We start from the raw sequence: 16,782 nt of genomic DNA, 5'->3' as shown, positions 1-16,782 counted from the left end.
ACTCCAATGGCCTTTTCTCATCTTAATAAACAAGAATGTTGGTAGCTTCATATTGATACAACATTTTAAGAAGCATTTAACCCTTCTTCCAACTCATAACAATAGTCATCAGTCATCATTATTGTCTATAACAATAATACTTAAGAGATGGAAACAAACAATAGTAACTAGTCAAAGCATATCATATTTTTTATAAGTTTGCGTTGAAAAACTTAGTTAAATTTAGTAAAACTAAGGGAGAGAACATATTTTGTAAATATGAGTTTTACATATCTTGAAGTTACTTATCACTCTTAAAAATACAAGTTATTCAAAAACTAACGTAGAAGACTTAAAAACTAGCGGAGAAGACGCGGACGACTTCAATCTAAGTTGTCCAGACGACTAAACTATACGTCGTCTGGTGAACGCAGAAGTTATTTTTGCAATTGACTTTGAAATCTGTTATTTCGGACGACTGAAAAATAAGTCGTCTACTTTTGTTTGGTTAAAAAAAAACTCCAAAAAAGCTAGACGACTTACATTTCAGTCGTCATAGGTTAGTTTTGCATTTGACTGGATTATTTCAGAAGTTTGACTTTTCTAGACGACTTACATTTCAGTCGTCTAGTGAAAATTAAAATAATAATATTTTTTTAAAAGTAGACGACTTACAGTTAAGTCGTCATAGGTTAGTTTTGCAATTGAAAAAAAAAACTTCAAGATTTAATTATATACAGACGACTTATAATTCAGTCGTCCACGAGACGACTGAAATGTAAGTCGTCCAGGATTTACGAGGTTTGACCAGAATCTCAGAAAAAAATCCTCGACGACTGAATTATAAGTCATCTGTGTATAATTAAATCTTGAAGTTTTTTTTTTCAATTGCAAAACTAACCTATGACTACTTAATTGTAAGTCGTTTACTTTAAAAAAAATATTATTATTTTAATTTTCGACAGACGACTGAAATGTAAGTCGTCTGGGGAAGTCAAACTTCTGTAATTATCCAGTCAAATGCAAAACTAACCTATGACGACTGAAATGTAAGTCGTCTAGGTTCTTTGGAATTTTTTTTGAAACCAAACAATAGTAGACGACTTTACTTTCAGTCGTCTCAGGTTACAGATTTCAAAGTCAATTGCAAAAATAACCTTTGCGTTGACCAGACGACTTCCAGGTAAGTCGTCTACAGCCAGACGACTTCCAGGTAAGTCGTCTACAGCCAGACGACTTCCCAAGTAAGTCGTCTGACGAACAGATCTGGAAAAAAACTCGATGTCATATCTTAAATTGGTGAGATAAGTTCCTTAGCATACATAAGGCTTCTCCAAGCACACAGAATCACAAACGAAAGTCACCCACCCAGAATCGTTAGCTTCTATGACTCTATGAACCATAAAAAATTTAGAATCAAAATCTTGGGTTTTTTAGCTCATTGTGGAGAGAAAGTGAGAGATATGTTGTGTTTAGTTCACAAGAATGGAAAAAGAAGAAGGGTAAATCGATTTTGGGAGCATTAAGAGCTTCAAATTGGTTGTTCATGGTGGTTGTGGTATTGATGACAATGGCAATCTTGTAATTACTTGAAGATGATGAGGGTGAGAGAGTAAAGATGTTATTTTCGAGAAAAAAAAAATTGATGGTATTTTCGTAAATTATATGAACTTGTGGGGTGAATAGGGCAAAACCAATTTTCAAAAAAAAAGAGGTTAGTTTTATGTTTGACTTTAAGTTGTAGGTCAATTTTGCAAAAAGCCCTATTTTTGAAGACTATTTATAAAATAAAAATATAAAAAAACTATTTAAAAAATTTGTTCTAAGGTTCATTCCATATTGTGTAACTACTTTAATAGAGTAGATTTTTAATATTAAAAAATAAAAAATAATAATAGAGTAGATGAATTTTCGATACCCTTAATAATAGTTCACCGAACCAAGGTTTTGTTGTTTATGTGACGTAGTTTGTGGTTTATCTACTTCCAAACGTGGGCCAATGCCGTAGAGGCGATGGTTGAAGCCACTAATTTTCTTTATCTCAAAAGTAATATTTTAAATAACCAAAAGAAAAAGATAGAAACAAACAAACCGAGAATTATGAGAGAGAGAGAATGACAGATAGATAGATGAAGAATATGAGGTCGGGAAACAGAGCTTCATGATTTTTCTCTTCCCCCAGAGGAATTTTCACACATCTGTCTGATACTTTTATCTTTTAATTAATTTGTCTCCTGTACTCCCTCCGATAATCGATCATCGTAAGACTTTCTTTTTCTCTGCTCTTTTGTTAATCGAACTTCTCTTTTTCCTAGGTTCCTAATTCAGAATTATTTGTTTAAACTTTGCTTCTCGATATTAAAATTATTGTTAGGCTTCGGAATTGTTTCTCTGCTTTCAATATTTTTTTAGCATGGAATCATCTTTTGCTTGTTGAAAAAACTACTCACTCCGTTTTGTTTTCTCTGAGTTGGTACTTAACTATAACTAGAACTTTCTCTTTTTGGGGGTATGAATGTTAAGATAAGTAGAACTTGATATATTTGATATTCAATTAGTGAATAACACTTCTAATTTAGATTTTTGCTCATCATATTAGTTTGTTGTTTGATTCATAAAAAAAAAAGAAAAAATATGACTTACTTTTTCCTAATTTCACATCTTTTATTACTTTCTTTTGTTTTTTTGGTCTCAGGTAGCACGCGAATGGAGGAGTTAAAACCTCCTGAAGTTGAAACCAGTTCAGAACCAGCTACTAGAACATCTGAGGCTACTGTAACCGCAGATGCTGTTAGTGATAATGCTGCAACAGTAATTCCACCACCAAGTCAAACAGATGGCTCAACTACAGGCAATGCCACGGGAAGTTATGTCGACGACACGTCGCAGCCATCCAGTTTCTCTAATCCCGAGGAATCTTCCTTTATTGCTTCCCATGAAACTGCAACTACTGTTGAAAAAGTAACTCCTAATCCAACGATCAGTGGAAAAGTGTCGGAGACCAATGAAATCACGGGTGAGATCGGTTTACCTCGTGTAAAGATTACAGAAGGTACATCAAGAAACGGTGGAACTTCATCATCATCTCATGGATCACCCGTGGACTCCTCCTACAGAGGCCTAATCGACACAGCTGCACCGTTCGAATCAGTTAAAGAAGCCGTCTCGAAGTTCGGAGGAATCACCGACTGGAAATCTCACCGAATCCAAACGGTAGAGAGACGCAAGCTCATAGAAGAAGAGCTCAAGAAGATTCAGGAGGAGATCCCCGAGTACAGAACCCACTCAGAAACCGCCGAGGCCGCGAAGCTCCAAGTCCTCAAGGAGCTAGAAACCACAAAGAGGCTCATCGAACAGCTGAAGCTTAACCTGGAGAAAGCTCAAACAGAAGAGCAGCAGGCGAAGCAGGACTCCGAGCTCGCTAAGCTGAGAGTCGAGGAGATGGAGCAAGGAATCTCCGATGACGTCAGCGTCGCTGCTAAGGCCCAGCTCGAGGTGGCCAAGGCGAGGTTTGCCTCAGCAGTTACAGAGCTTCGTTCGGTCAAAGAGGAGCTAGAGACTCTGCGTAGTGAATACGATGCTCTGGTGAAAGATAGAGATGAATCTGTTAAGAAAGTCGAGGAAGCGACCTCGGCTTCGAAAGAAGTCGAGAAGAGAGTCGAGGAACTCACCATAGAGCTGATCGCTACAAAGGAGTCGCTGGAGTCAGCGCACGCTTCTCACCTGGAGGCCGAGGAGCAGAGGATCGGAGCAGCCATGGCGAGGGATCAGGATGCGCACCGCTGGGAGAAGGAGCTGAAGCAGGCGGAAGAGCAAGTCCAGAAGCTTAACCAAGAGATACTTTCTTCCAAAGATCTCAAATCGAAGCTCGACACCGCCTCGGCGCTGCTTCTTGATCTAAAGGCGGAGCTGGTGGCTTATATGGAATCCAAGCTAAACCAGGAAGCGCGCGACCTTCCATCAGAAAGCCGTCACGACGCTTCAAAGAAGGAACTAGAAGATGTGAAGACAAGTATCGAGAAAGCAGCAGCTGAAGTGAACTGCTTGAAAGTAGCCTCGGAGTCCTTGCAGCTGGAGCTCGAGAAAGAGAAGTCAGCTCTCGCCTCGGTCAAACAGAGAGAAGGAATGGCTTCAATAGCAGTTGCTTCGCTAGAAGCAGAGATCGAGAGAACGAGGTCGGAGATAGCTTCGGTTCAGTGCAAGGAGAAAGAATCTAGAGACAAAATGGTTGAGCTGCCCAAGCAGCTTCAGCAAGCGGCGGAAGAGGCCGACGAAGCGAAGTTTCTCTCAGAACGCGCTCGCGAAGAGCTGCGAAAGGCCAAGGAAGAAGCGGAGCAAGCGAAGGCTGGAGCAAGCACAATGGAGAGCAGGCTGTTCGCCGCGCAGAAAGAAATCGAGGCGGCTAAGGCCTCCGAGAGGCTGGCCTTGGCCGCCATCAAGGCTTTGGAGGAGAGCGAATCAACGTCGAAGGATAACGACGTCGTTACGCTCTCGCTAGAAGAGTACTATGAGCTGAGCAAACGCGCTCACGAGGCGGAAGAAGCGGCGAACGAAAGAGTAGCAGCAGCGGTGTCTCGGATCGAGGAAGCTAAAGAGGCAGAGAGGAGGAGCTTGGAGAAGCTGGAAGAAGTGAACAGAGACATGAATGCGAGAAAGAAATCGCTGAAAGAAGCAACCGAAAAGGCTGAGAAGGCGAAAGAGGGGAAGCTAGGGGTGGAGCAGGAGCTGAGGAAGTGGAGAGCAGAGCATGAACAGAAGAGAAAAGTTGGTGGTGACACTGAGAAAATCATAAGAGCAAGCTCTGCAGGAGCTAATGAGCTGAGTAAGTTGGCGCAGTCACCTGAGGCTTATGCCTACAGCCCAAGTGAATCATATGGAACAGAAGATAACTCTGAAACCAGTCAGTTCCCACCGAGCAAGCCTGGTAAGAAGAAGAAGAAGCTTTCGCTCCCACGGTTTCTTATGTTTTTGTCAAAGAAGAAGTCACATAATTGAGTTTGTTACCAGTTCAATTATTCAAACACATTGTTAATAATGTTTCTCACTTTTTTTGGAGCTTTGCACACGATCTCCATTTGAAATTTGTGTTTTGTAAATTGCGAATTTTATTTGCATTGTCAGTCGACTCCTTATTGCTGCTCGAGTATCACATCACTAGTCATTCCGCAACACACAAATAAATGAAATTCATGCTATCGAATATTTCATAACACTTACTATCTTCTTTTTTTATAACTCTTTCCATATTACATCGCTTGACTTTTCATAACACTTACTATCTTTATTTTATTTTATAACACTTGCAAGATTGCAGATATAATCTTCTTACTCTCTTAGTAATGTGTTTATAATATTGCAGATATAATCTTCTTTCTTTCATAGTAATGTGTTTATAAAAGGACAACTTTGAGAAAAGAAAAAGTCAAAGAATAACTCTCACACTTTGTTCCATCGTTTAGCTTTGTGTTCATGAGGCAACAACCATCGTCTTCTTTGGAGCTCGCCAAAACCGATTAAGCAACCAAACAGAATCTGCTTCCACGGAAGACCCATCTTGGTTCCGATTCCAGCTGAAGTAGGCATGAGTCCTGTTTTTGATATCCAGCAACCCGTGCCCAAAGCTAGGTTCTCGGAAGGCAGAGAAGCTCGGCTGTGGCTGCATCATGCTACGATAAGAAGAACCAAGTCATTCATCAAAATTATAAGAAAAGACATTTGTACAAAGCTAATATGGTAGAACTTACTCAGTAAGCAAGCCTTCTGAGTTTCCTCCGTCCCCGATGGTTATGTACACAGGAGCCGACTCATCCGATATTGGCTCACACAATCCGTTGACAAGGTTGTAGGCAATGTTAGAAACACGTTTCTGCGTTAGTTAGTACTTGATTATCACTTGGAGGCAGAGGAGATACAAGGGTAGATACTATTAAGGAAGACTAATTCAAATAAAAATTACCGATCTCTCATAGGCATGAACATGGCCTGCAAACACCACATCAACCTTGGACTTGACGAACCACTGCTCGTACATGACCCTCATTGTCTCACCTTCCATGTAATGATGCACATAGCTATGGTAAAAGGGGCAATGTACTAAGACCATCAGCCATGGAGTCTCTGTTCGATTTACTCTTTGGAACTCCTTTTGTAGCCATTTGTACTGAGGAGTGTATACCCCTAATTAATCCATCAGATTAAAAAAGTATTAAAAAAAAAAGCCAACCAATAATATAGTTTATTTTTCTTAAAATGCATTTCTTCTCTCTAATCATTATTACCATAAGATGAGTAACAAGACATAACAATAATGTAAGCTGAAGCCCTCTTGATAGAATACCACAATGGAGAGATACTTCCCGATGCCTTGTACGGCGTATGATACCGATTCGTAAAAGGCTTGAATGGTTCTGTTTCACCCTGCAAAAGCAAAAAGAAGAAGAAAAAGAAGTCAAAAATTCCATTTCAAGAAACCAACAAGGATATTCATTCAAAGTCTTATTACAATGTCAGGAACAAAGTCGATTTCGTGGTTTCCTGCAGTCCATATCCAAGGTTGATAAGCAACACTTCTCTCAACGAATCTTCCCCAAGTATCCCATCTGTTGTTGTCGTGCAAAGGGTAACGATCTGCATAAGACAAGTCTCCTAGGAACAAAACCGCCTGTCCTTTTCCCGGATTCATCTCATAATGGCTTAATGTTCGATTTGAATCATATGTTTGTCCTAGATCCCCTGGATATTGTATTAGAAATAAATTAAAAATCTAAAGTCACAGCATTTGTTCGGCCCAAGAAAAAAAATATGAATCTACTAAAGACACAAGTTGATACCAATTAAGCCAAAGGTGTAAGGTACGTCAGGGCCAGGTTTAGGTGGAGTAAAGAACCAGAATCGCCTTTGCCATTTACCACTCCCAATTTCATAGTAGTATTTCATATCAAACTGCAAAAAATTATTATTTTTAGACTTTATAAATAGAGAAAATCAAACATAAGATGCAATTATATTAACAAATAACTAAATTTATTCAATTATTCTTTGAATGTTTATTCTCTCTATCACTACTTCTCGCTGGTATTAACACCGAGCCACTTAAATAAAAACCTGTAACTAAATACAACAAATAAGTTGTTGGAAAGACTTACTTCCAAATCATCAATGAGGCAGTGGTGGATGTAACCAGATGTATAATTGAAGAAACGGTAGGTGTTCATGGTTGCTTCTGCTAGCTTCTTCGATTTTCCATTCTCAGACCAATAGCGAACTGTGTTAGAACCGGGAGCAGAAGGAGTCACCCATGAAATAATCACTCCATTGCCTTCATGGTTACCTTGCGTTATGTGAACCTGTTGGGGAGTGTTAGGACCGGGAGAAACTTTAAAGACATCGCTGTCTAATGGCATGTCGTCTGGTAAATCACTTCCTCTAACATATTCACTGGTAATCCCTCCATCACATAGCTCAACAAGAACTCCAAGCAAGAAGATTATGAAGCAGACACGCATGATTGTGAGGTCAGATCTTGAACTCATCTTCTCTCTCTCTTTTCTTTTCTGAATCCGAGACCAAGAACGTGCTTTGGATTTACCGGTCTGGGAAATTAAATGACTTGTCTAGAAGTGACAGACACTGATTTTATAATTATCCAACAGGGGATCCACAGGGGATATTCGACTCCTTTTTTATCAAGTTTTATTTTATTTATATTTAGTTGCCTTTTCCGAAAACTTGTCTAAAATTAGAAGATTGGACAACTTTTAAGTTTGAATTAGAAATTTGGGCAAGTCCATGTTTTAATTAGGTTGTTGGGCAACCTAGTAGGAGAAAGAAGAAAAAGTAGACAGTTTAAAACTTTTTGCCCCACAATCTTGAGCTGAAATTCGTGGGACCAGGCTGTCTTTTGCCCAGAAAAACTTGCTTCAAGAATACCGACACACGCGCGCCGGATGTGCGCGTAAGAGACGAATTGAATATTATATTATTTTAATTTCAGAAGGAAACATGGTATTGGGCTTCGTTTTTGGGCTATTTGACCCCAAAACTTGAATGCCTTATATGTGATGATTTCTCGCGGGAAACAACGGCTCCAAAGTGGACGAATGGCCATTAATGACTGGTGACTTTGGAAAACATGTGTTTTACTTTAATTTATTAATTAAAAACAGGGCAACTATTAATTATTTAATACAAAAACGTACGAACCCTATCTCTTTGCCTGTCTCCTTGTTGAGGAGTAAAAAAGGCTACCGAACAAGGGAACTTGAGGCAGCGAATTTTACACACAGAGGCATGAGCTGCATCCGATATGGTGAGGGAGGAAAGGGTATGGCGGATGGTGGGTGTTCTGTATCTAGCATCGAAGGTAAATCATATATAAGCCGTACACCATTGCATTTATGACATTATAGTTATTGCTGAAATCATTTATTACAGATTTGAGGGTGTTCGGAATTCAGGTGTTTTTTTGTGCGAAACTATATTTATTGCTTCTGATTAGCACATTGAATTTTTAAATAAATTTATGTTTTATTTTTCGTAGGTGTTCACGATTCATACATCGTTGTAATCTCTGGACGGTGGATTATGTACGACACTGGTGACTGGGATTTTAAACTTGATAGCGACCGTATGGGGAGGGCTGTCTATGCGAAGTTGATAACTTCTGTTGAAGACTTGAAGCGGGCCATTATTGAGTCATACGGTCTAGTTGGAATGTCTGTTGCCGTTGAGATGTCATATTGGCTTGGTGAACACGGATCTTGTGCTGTTGGTGAAAGAGAAGCTCCTGTTCAAATTTCCAAAGATAAGGATTTCGACTTGTTTACTTCGGCACGTAAGGTGGACAAGTACATCAACGTATTTGTCACATTCAAAGAGGAAATAGATGGGAAAATCCATTTTCTGAGGCCAATGGGGAATCTTTTGAAGTCCAAAGAAGTTGCCAGCAGCAACGAAATGCAAGTTGGGAGTACGTCTGCTGATGTGCACACCCGGAATGAAGTTAATGACGGTGAGACTGATTTGACCGAAGATGAAATAATTCTGATGGGAGTTGCGGAAATTGAAGCAGTTTATGCCTCAAATGGTTTTGGGATGCGTGAAGTGGATGGAACTGCATGTGAAGTTCAGAATAAAGTGGAGACGACTGAAGATGCTGCGTTAGGGGAAGGCGAAGATGCCGACGATGAGGATTATGATTACAATTTATGGCATGATTTTGTTGGACGAAATTGCGAATGGGACGATGATAAGGATGAGGATGGAGGGGTAGGTGGTGGTGGTCGAACGAACGTAACATATGGAGGTGTACGTGGTGAGGTGGTGACTAAAACGAGGAGTGGACGAACTAATCCTTCTTCAAACAAAGGCAGTGGTTCATCTACAAACAAACAGCGTACCGCAAACCCACCATCAACTTTTGAAGATTACGTAGATGAGGGTAGAGATTACATAGGCTCATCTAGGATTTCGATGGAGAATATTGAAGAAGCAAGTAACAATTTAGGTGTCAAGTCAAGTGATCAAGTGGCCGACACTGAGAATCATTCAGATCCAAATCAAGAAGAGGACCCAAGTTTGGACAACAGCTCCCAAATGTTGGTTCTCCAGACTCCTCCAAAGCCGTTCAACATGCATACTCGGGAAGTTGACGACAGTGATGATTTCGTTGGGCAGGTCCCTCAATGTGTTTCGTCTAGACCGACACATGATACATCTGATGGAGAAGACGAGGATGACGACTTTGTCGAACCGGTACCTCAGTGTGTTTCGGGTGGTCAGACACATGAAACCCTGGTTGGAGAAGACGAGGATGACGACTTTATCGAACCGGTACCTCAGTCTCGAAGCCGTGAGGAAGACGCAAGAAGACGTCGTGAAAAGGATAAGGCTGATGACGAATCACTCATGAAATCCGTTAGAGCCGTTGAGCTATATGGATTTGAGGATGTAGAAGCTTCGTCTAACAACGAAGCAGTTAACGATTATACCGTCGATGATATTGACTTCACTCTAGCAGATGCTGATATGTACACTGGGAAGCTATTCAGTAGCAAGCAAGAATTCAAGATCAGTTTGCACATTTATGCCTTAAAGCAGGTGTTCAGGTTCAAGTTCCACAAACATGCGTTTAACTACGTCGCAGCGAAATGCATTGATAAAAACTGCAAATTTTATGTTATGGCTAAGCAATTGGGGGAATCTTCGACATATCAGGTGAGGAAGGCGCAACTGAAGCATGTCTGCACATCTGATGCTAAAGCGCAATATAAGAAACATGCGACGTCGAAAGTAATAGCTGCACTAATGAGATCGAAGTATGAAAGGCTCCAAGCTGGACCGCGCGCATCTGAATTACCCGAGATGCTCCGGAGTGAGTTCTTGTTTACGGCCACATATTGGAAATGTTGGAAAGCAAAAGAGTTAGCAACTGTGGCTGCACAAGGAACAGAAGAGAGCTCTTACAAGCTCCTGCCGAAATATTTTTTTGTTGTAAAGTATGCAAATCCTGGGTCCATTACTAATATCAAAACTGAAAAAGATGATAAGGGTCAGACAAGGTTTAAGTACGCGTTCATGGCGCTGAAAGCTTGCATTGACGGGTGGAAGCATCTACGGAAGGTTATTGTGGTGGATGGTACTCATATGTTTGGGAAGTACAAAGGGTGTTTACTAACTGCAAGTGGGCAAGATGCCAATTTTCAGGTATTCCCTATAGCGTTTGCTGTTGTAGACAATGAAACAAACGAGTCTTGGAGTTGGTTTTTTGAGAAGCTGACAGAGATCGTAGAAGATGGCTCCGATTTATCTATTGTGTCTGATAGAGCAAATCAAATATGTGTTGCTAAAGATAAGTGGTATCCTCTTTCACACCATGGGTGCTGCCTCGTACACCTACAGAGAAACGTCGACGCAAAATTCAAGAAAAGGAATCAGAAGCAAATGGTTGGCAGGGCAGCCGAGGTATTCAAGGTATCCCACTTTAAGAGACTTTACGCGGAGATCAAACTTACAGATAAGCGCTGTTGGGATTATCTTGAGAAGATCGATCCTAGACATTGGACAAGGTCACACTTTGAGGGCGAGCGGTACAATCTAATGAGCTCGAATATAGCTGAGTCTCTCAACAAAGCACTAGTTCCTGCGCGCGATTCCCCGATAATGGCGCTATTTGAGTTCATCAGACGCATGATTAGTCGTTGGTTTGTGAGTAGACAGCGAAAGATATCGAAAATGAGTGGTGAGATCCCCCCGGCTGTTGACGAGTTGATGGAGAACAATCTAGAAGACGCAAGAGCGTACGCTGTGATGCCTCTGTCTGCTTTTGAATTTGAGGTAACTCTAAAAACAACCGGCTTCGGGAGTTCTGTTAATTTGGAAACCAGGTCTTGCACATGTCTTGAATTCCAGAAAGTTGGAATACCATGTCGACATGCCATTGCTGCGGCTATGTTTCGGGACTTGCAGCACTCAGAGTTCGTTGCAGACGCCTATCTAAAAAAGACATGGAATGAAACAACAAAGGGTGTTACACTCCCGGTTCCAGATCCGCAAGATCTTTTCATACCTTCGGAGGTTAGTGACCTTATCATGTTACCACCAAAGACGAAGAGACCACCAGGACGTCCACCGACCAAGCGTAAACGTTCTGCAGGAGAAATACCGGTACGACCTAATCTCATCTGACTGTAGTCATGGATATTTTCTGAATAAAGGCTGTTATGTTTTTTCAGGAGGGGCCGAAGAAGAAGAAACTAAACACATGTAGTCGATGTCATATCTCAGGTCACAACAAAAAGTCTTGTAAAGAACCGCTACAATGATGGGTTATGGATGGAGGAGATTTTATGTATTGTTGACAAGGGAGTTATTGTTTAGGTGTTTCCTAATAACACATCTATAATGCTATTTTGCGAACTGATGAGATATGGATTACGCAGTGCTTCTTCTTGAATTTATTAGATATGTATGGTTTTATTGTCATTCCTAAATATGGTGTTCATGTTTATGATTTGATGTAACTTGTTTATAACTTGAGGTGTACGATATCTGTGTAGCCAATCTAGCCGTTAGAAAGACATTTAAATACAATGTAGCCGTTGTATTGTGGTCCAATAATAATATAGCCGTTACAATCTCAATCTATTTAAGTATGACTGCTTGTGTCGTCTATATTTCAGATTTTTAGCGATTCTCTCTTTACTCTATTTTTATACTAAAGATGGGACTTGATTATAGCTATAGCCAGCCTTCCGAATCAGAGGACTATGGTGGGAATGACTCCAGCCACACAGAAGACCGTGAGGTTGAAGATCTTATTCGTCGGGACCAAGCTGAGCTAAATTACAATTATGCTGCGACGGTTCAGTACCCTCCGCAACCCGAGGTCGAATTTGGATTCCCGCAGACATGCTACTGTGGTGGTCGGCCTAAGCTAGCAACATCTCGCACTGTAAATGATCCAGGTAGAAGATACTACACGTGTGATTATGTTAATGATGGAGACTGTCATGTTCATAAATGGTGGGATGAGGCGGTTATGGAGGAGATGAGAGCCAGGGATACGCACACACTTCAATTGTCTGAAAAGGTAGATTATCTTACCTTTTGGAATGACTATGACCCACAACTTAACAAGTTTAAGGATCTCCAGAATGAGACTGAGCAGAAGCTGGTTAGGCTAGAGAAGATAGTGTCTGAGTTAGCTGAAAACAGAACAAGGTTAACCAATGGCTTCGAATACTTTGTTGGTGGAATGGTTATTATATTAGTTTTACTTGGGTTGGTGATCATATTCAAGTAACTCTTTATTTTGTAATGTAATAAATCGGATGAGTAATGAACTCTTGATGTGGTTTTTTGTAATGTGTCATTTTTTTATGATTCTACTAAAATTCTATGAACCAATAAACACGTTTGAAAAAAAAATGGTGAATATATCCCTCTCAATATTATATTCTACTATTTAAGTAGAAATGCTTTTGAAGCAACTTACCGTTAGAAATGCTTTTGAAGTAAAATATAGCCGTTACAATCTTGCACTATTTAAGTAGAATTCAGAACACCCAACAATCTCTCTTCACAACACTCAACAATCTCTCTTCACCACACTCACCAGTACCACAAAATGACGGATCCTTACTATAAAGAGATGAAGCATCACAAAAGGGAGTATGACTGGGTGAGCAATTGTGTCTATGCCAATTACAAAATTCCAACGAAGTGTATCTGCGGTGGAGCTATCACCGTGGAAGCTGATGACAGAGGAAGAAACTATTACGTATGCAAAGATTTTAAGGTAATATTGGAGTTCACAATACTTAAATTTGCCTCCATTGTTAACGGAAATGGTATTGTTTTTAGCTAACAAATCTAATATATTTTCTTGTAGAACGATGGTTTGCACATCCGTCATGACTGCCTTACCGCCCTCGAGGAAGAGCTGGATTGCTTGAGAAGTCAGTATGCTGAGGAGGTGTCGCTCCGCCGTGAGCTGCAATTTGAACTTGCGCAAATGCGTGAGGAGATCAAAGAGCTTAAGCAATTAATTATGGTGGATCGCTGATCTTAGCATTTGTCGGATCTATTATGTAATTTTCGTACTCTTCTATCAAATTTGTACTCTTTATGTTAAGGTTAAGGGATTCTAAGGTTAATTTGTACTCTGTTATGTAATTTTATATTAAGGTTAATTTGTACTCTTCTATCAAATTTTAACTGTTTATCTCATAATGGGCCTATCCATATCCAATTAAGAAGCAAACCCATTTGAATTAATGTAGTTTCATAATGTGTACAAAAGTCATCATTATACACCCTCGGTTAGGGTGTACGAAGTCATCATTATACCCCTCGGTTACGTAAGCTTCATAACGTAGTTTGAAATTAGGGCAACCTTCTGACACGGAAAAGACATCTTCTTTATACATATTTGTACTAATGAATGTATGAACTTAAGGTATTCTCATCTCTCTCTTCGTTGGTGTACGAACACGCGTACACTTATGGTTTTAACACGCCAATAAATTTAAGTGAACTCTGTCTACGACAAGAAAGTTTCCTACTTCATTTCATATGGTCTAATCAGTCGGAGATTTAATTCTACCGAGGAGTCGCAACGATTTAATTCGCATGGTTTAAACCGAGGAGTAGTAATGGAACGCCGCGTCTGTTACCAAAAAATTAATTAATTATTTTCGTAATATATATACTACTCTGTTGTCATTTAATATCTTTTTCATCTTTCTAAACACATTCTCTGCAAACCTCTTTCTCTGCAAAACTCTTTCATTCCAAAAATGGTGTCTGATATCAGCCAGGGCAAAATGACCGTCGCAAAATACAAACGATTCTTTTACAGTTTGCCTATAGTCGGCGAACGCACCGAGCAGCAGTTGATCCTGTTGGCCAAGGCCGGTTTGAAGGAAGAGATCCGCGACGGTCTGGAAACTGAGGAGTTCGCCACACTCGAGGCCCTGTTCGAGGAGGCGGAGGAAGTCGAGGAGGGGTTAAAGGAAACACCTCCATCCAGCCCTCGCAAACGCCGCCGCACAAGCCCCGATCACCGCAGTAGCAAACGTGCTCGCAAGGCGGAGAGAAAAGGTGACCCGGAGGATGAGGGTTATGGATACCCCGGCGAAGAAGAGACGGGGTTAAAGGACGATGAAGAAGGTGACTACTGGGAGTGGATGCAGATGGACACGGACGTGGATGACGACGCTTCCGACTGGACCGACGACACATTGGGTTCTGGGCAGTTCAGGATGGACAACTACCCAGACAGCTCCGGCACCGATTCCAGCACCTCCGACTCCGACTAGGAACCTCCTCCTCTTTTAATATTATTAAATATTTTGAATTTTATTGTTTTTTGTAATTATGTTGATCTCTTTTTTTTTGAACTCTTTATTATATTATATAATAAAATTTATGATTTCTGTTTATTATTGCTGTCTTTTTATGCATGTTTAATATTAGTAAAATTAGGAATTGCTAATTATACGAATACTGACGGTATTCGAATACTGACGGTATTCGAATACTGACGGTATACGAATACTGACGGTATACGAATACTGACGGTATACGAATACTGACGGTATTCGAATACTGACGGTATACGAATACTAACGGTATTCGAATACTGACGGTATACGAATACTAACGGTATTCGAATACTCACGGTATACGAATACTGACGGTATTCGAATACTGACGGTATTCGAATACTGACGGTATTCGAATACTTAAGGTCTACGTATACTGACGGTATTCGAATACTTAAGGTCTACGTATACTGACGGTATTCGAATACTTAAGGTCTACGAATAATTTCATTAATTACTCACTTTTATTACTTAACATTCATAACTAGGGATGTCAAATGGACTGAAACCTATTAAGTCCAAATTAGATGGGCTAAAACCATTTGGACATGGACGTCCAATTTGGAATGGTTTATGGTTCTATTTGGAAGGGTCTGTTTTGGAATGGTCTTTTTTTTGTGTTTGGACAATTTGGACTTAAGATTAATGTCCAATAAACTGCTTTGTCCAAAGGACATACCCATTGGACATGGACAGCCCAATTGACATCTTTATTCATAATTCCATTAATATTTATCTTTACTCACTTTTCATTGATTAAACGGTATACGAATACTGAAGGTATACGAATACTGAAGGTATACGAGAGAAAACATATAACATTGACGAATACTTTAGGTCTACGAGAGAAAACAGATAACATTGACGAATACTTAAGGTATACGAATACTTAAGGTCTACGAATACTTAAGCTATACGATAGAAAACAGATAACATCGAGGATAACATAAATAAAGTCCTAGAGGATGTGAGAAATGTTGCAGCATATCCAAAATAGCCTGCAGTTTTTACAAGAACCTTCAAAATCGACTGTGTAATCATGGCCATAAAGGCAGCTTGGTGACTTGATTACCTCATCATCCGGAAATTTGAAAGATGCACCATATCTGTTCATGTATGGCGCTCCAAATGATATCAATCGCCACTCTAGATCAGCTCCCAGTCCAACTATCGCATCCGAGCGAAGGTCATAGTGATTAGCTTCGAACTGCTGAAACAGTTTACTGGCTTCCTTGTCATTGCCAATACACACGTTGAAAATGCCGACTGCTAAAGTTGATAAATCATGATTTGGGACATTTGGTTGCAATATTCTAATACATTTCTCAGGACCTACGATCAGTGCTGCATAGAGCCCTTCATAGTAGATAGCGTTTGTGTTGCCAGCTGTTACGCACTTGATGAAAAACTCTCGAAACTGACCACCAGTGCAGATTTGACATGTTGCAAAGGTGACCATTGGCTGAACATTACACTTCCTTAAGACGGAGGGTTCGTGGACAAGTGCATAACCGCGTTTCCCAGCCCGCAAAATACCACCAAGATAGTAGAATGAATCCGCTCCCACCATCTCTATTATTTTACACAAAATTTCTTCTGGAAGATTGGGGATGTTTAGAGATGCCATACTATTGAGTTCTGTTGGAGATGTTTATCAGAAGCATTGAATATGTATATATAGAATAAAGAAATAAACAAAGGAGTCTTATGAGTTACTAGGAAAGTTATTGTCCCCTCCCACATTTTGTACCTAACGCACTCAGAGAAATAGTTATTGCAATCAATTTTTAAATTTTACACTAATACTTATTAAATGAAACAGTAAAAACACCAACTAACACACTATGGTGAGATCTTGCATGGATATTGTACTCTAATTACCCTAAACCCTAAACATGCAACCCTAAACCCTAAACAC

At 40.1% G+C, this 16,782-nt stretch overlaps 2 protein-coding genes across 2 annotated transcripts; one reads left to right on the top strand and one right to left on the bottom strand.

The window, feature by feature from the left end:
* Positions 1 to 2,012: 2,012 nt before the first annotated feature.
* Positions 2,013 to 5,111, top strand: LOC111205430 (protein WEAK CHLOROPLAST MOVEMENT UNDER BLUE LIGHT 1-like). The gene is made up of 2 exons (XM_022701230.2): positions 2,013 to 2,240; positions 2,675 to 5,111. Exon 2 carries the CDS (start codon positions 2,686 to 2,688, stop codon positions 4,972 to 4,974), a length of 2,289 nt encoding a protein of 762 aa, XP_022556951.1. The 5' UTR covers positions 2,013 to 2,240; positions 2,675 to 2,685; the 3' UTR covers positions 4,975 to 5,111.
* A 176-nt stretch (positions 5,112 to 5,287) lies between these two features.
* Positions 5,288 to 7,630, bottom strand: LOC106400440 (fe(3+)-Zn(2+) purple acid phosphatase 12). Its single transcript, XM_013840798.3, has 7 exons — positions 7,125 to 7,630; positions 6,810 to 6,921; positions 6,482 to 6,711; positions 6,258 to 6,396; positions 5,936 to 6,156; positions 5,724 to 5,845; positions 5,288 to 5,645 (listed from the first exon to the last, which is right to left on the bottom strand). The coding sequence occupies exons 1-7, from the start codon at positions 7,509 to 7,511 to the stop codon at positions 5,447 to 5,449; spliced, it is 1,410 nt and encodes a 469-aa protein (XP_013696252.1). The 5' UTR covers positions 7,512 to 7,630; the 3' UTR covers positions 5,288 to 5,446.
* Positions 7,631 to 16,782: the final 9,152 nt, after the last annotated feature.

The sequence above is a fragment of the Brassica napus genome, chromosome C4 (genome assembly GCF_020379485.1).
Source record: "Brassica napus cultivar Da-Ae chromosome C4, Da-Ae, whole genome shotgun sequence".
In the NCBI taxonomy this organism is placed as follows: Eukaryota; Viridiplantae; Streptophyta; class Magnoliopsida; order Brassicales; family Brassicaceae; genus Brassica; species Brassica napus.
This window is presented reverse-complemented; position numbering and strand designations above follow the sequence as displayed.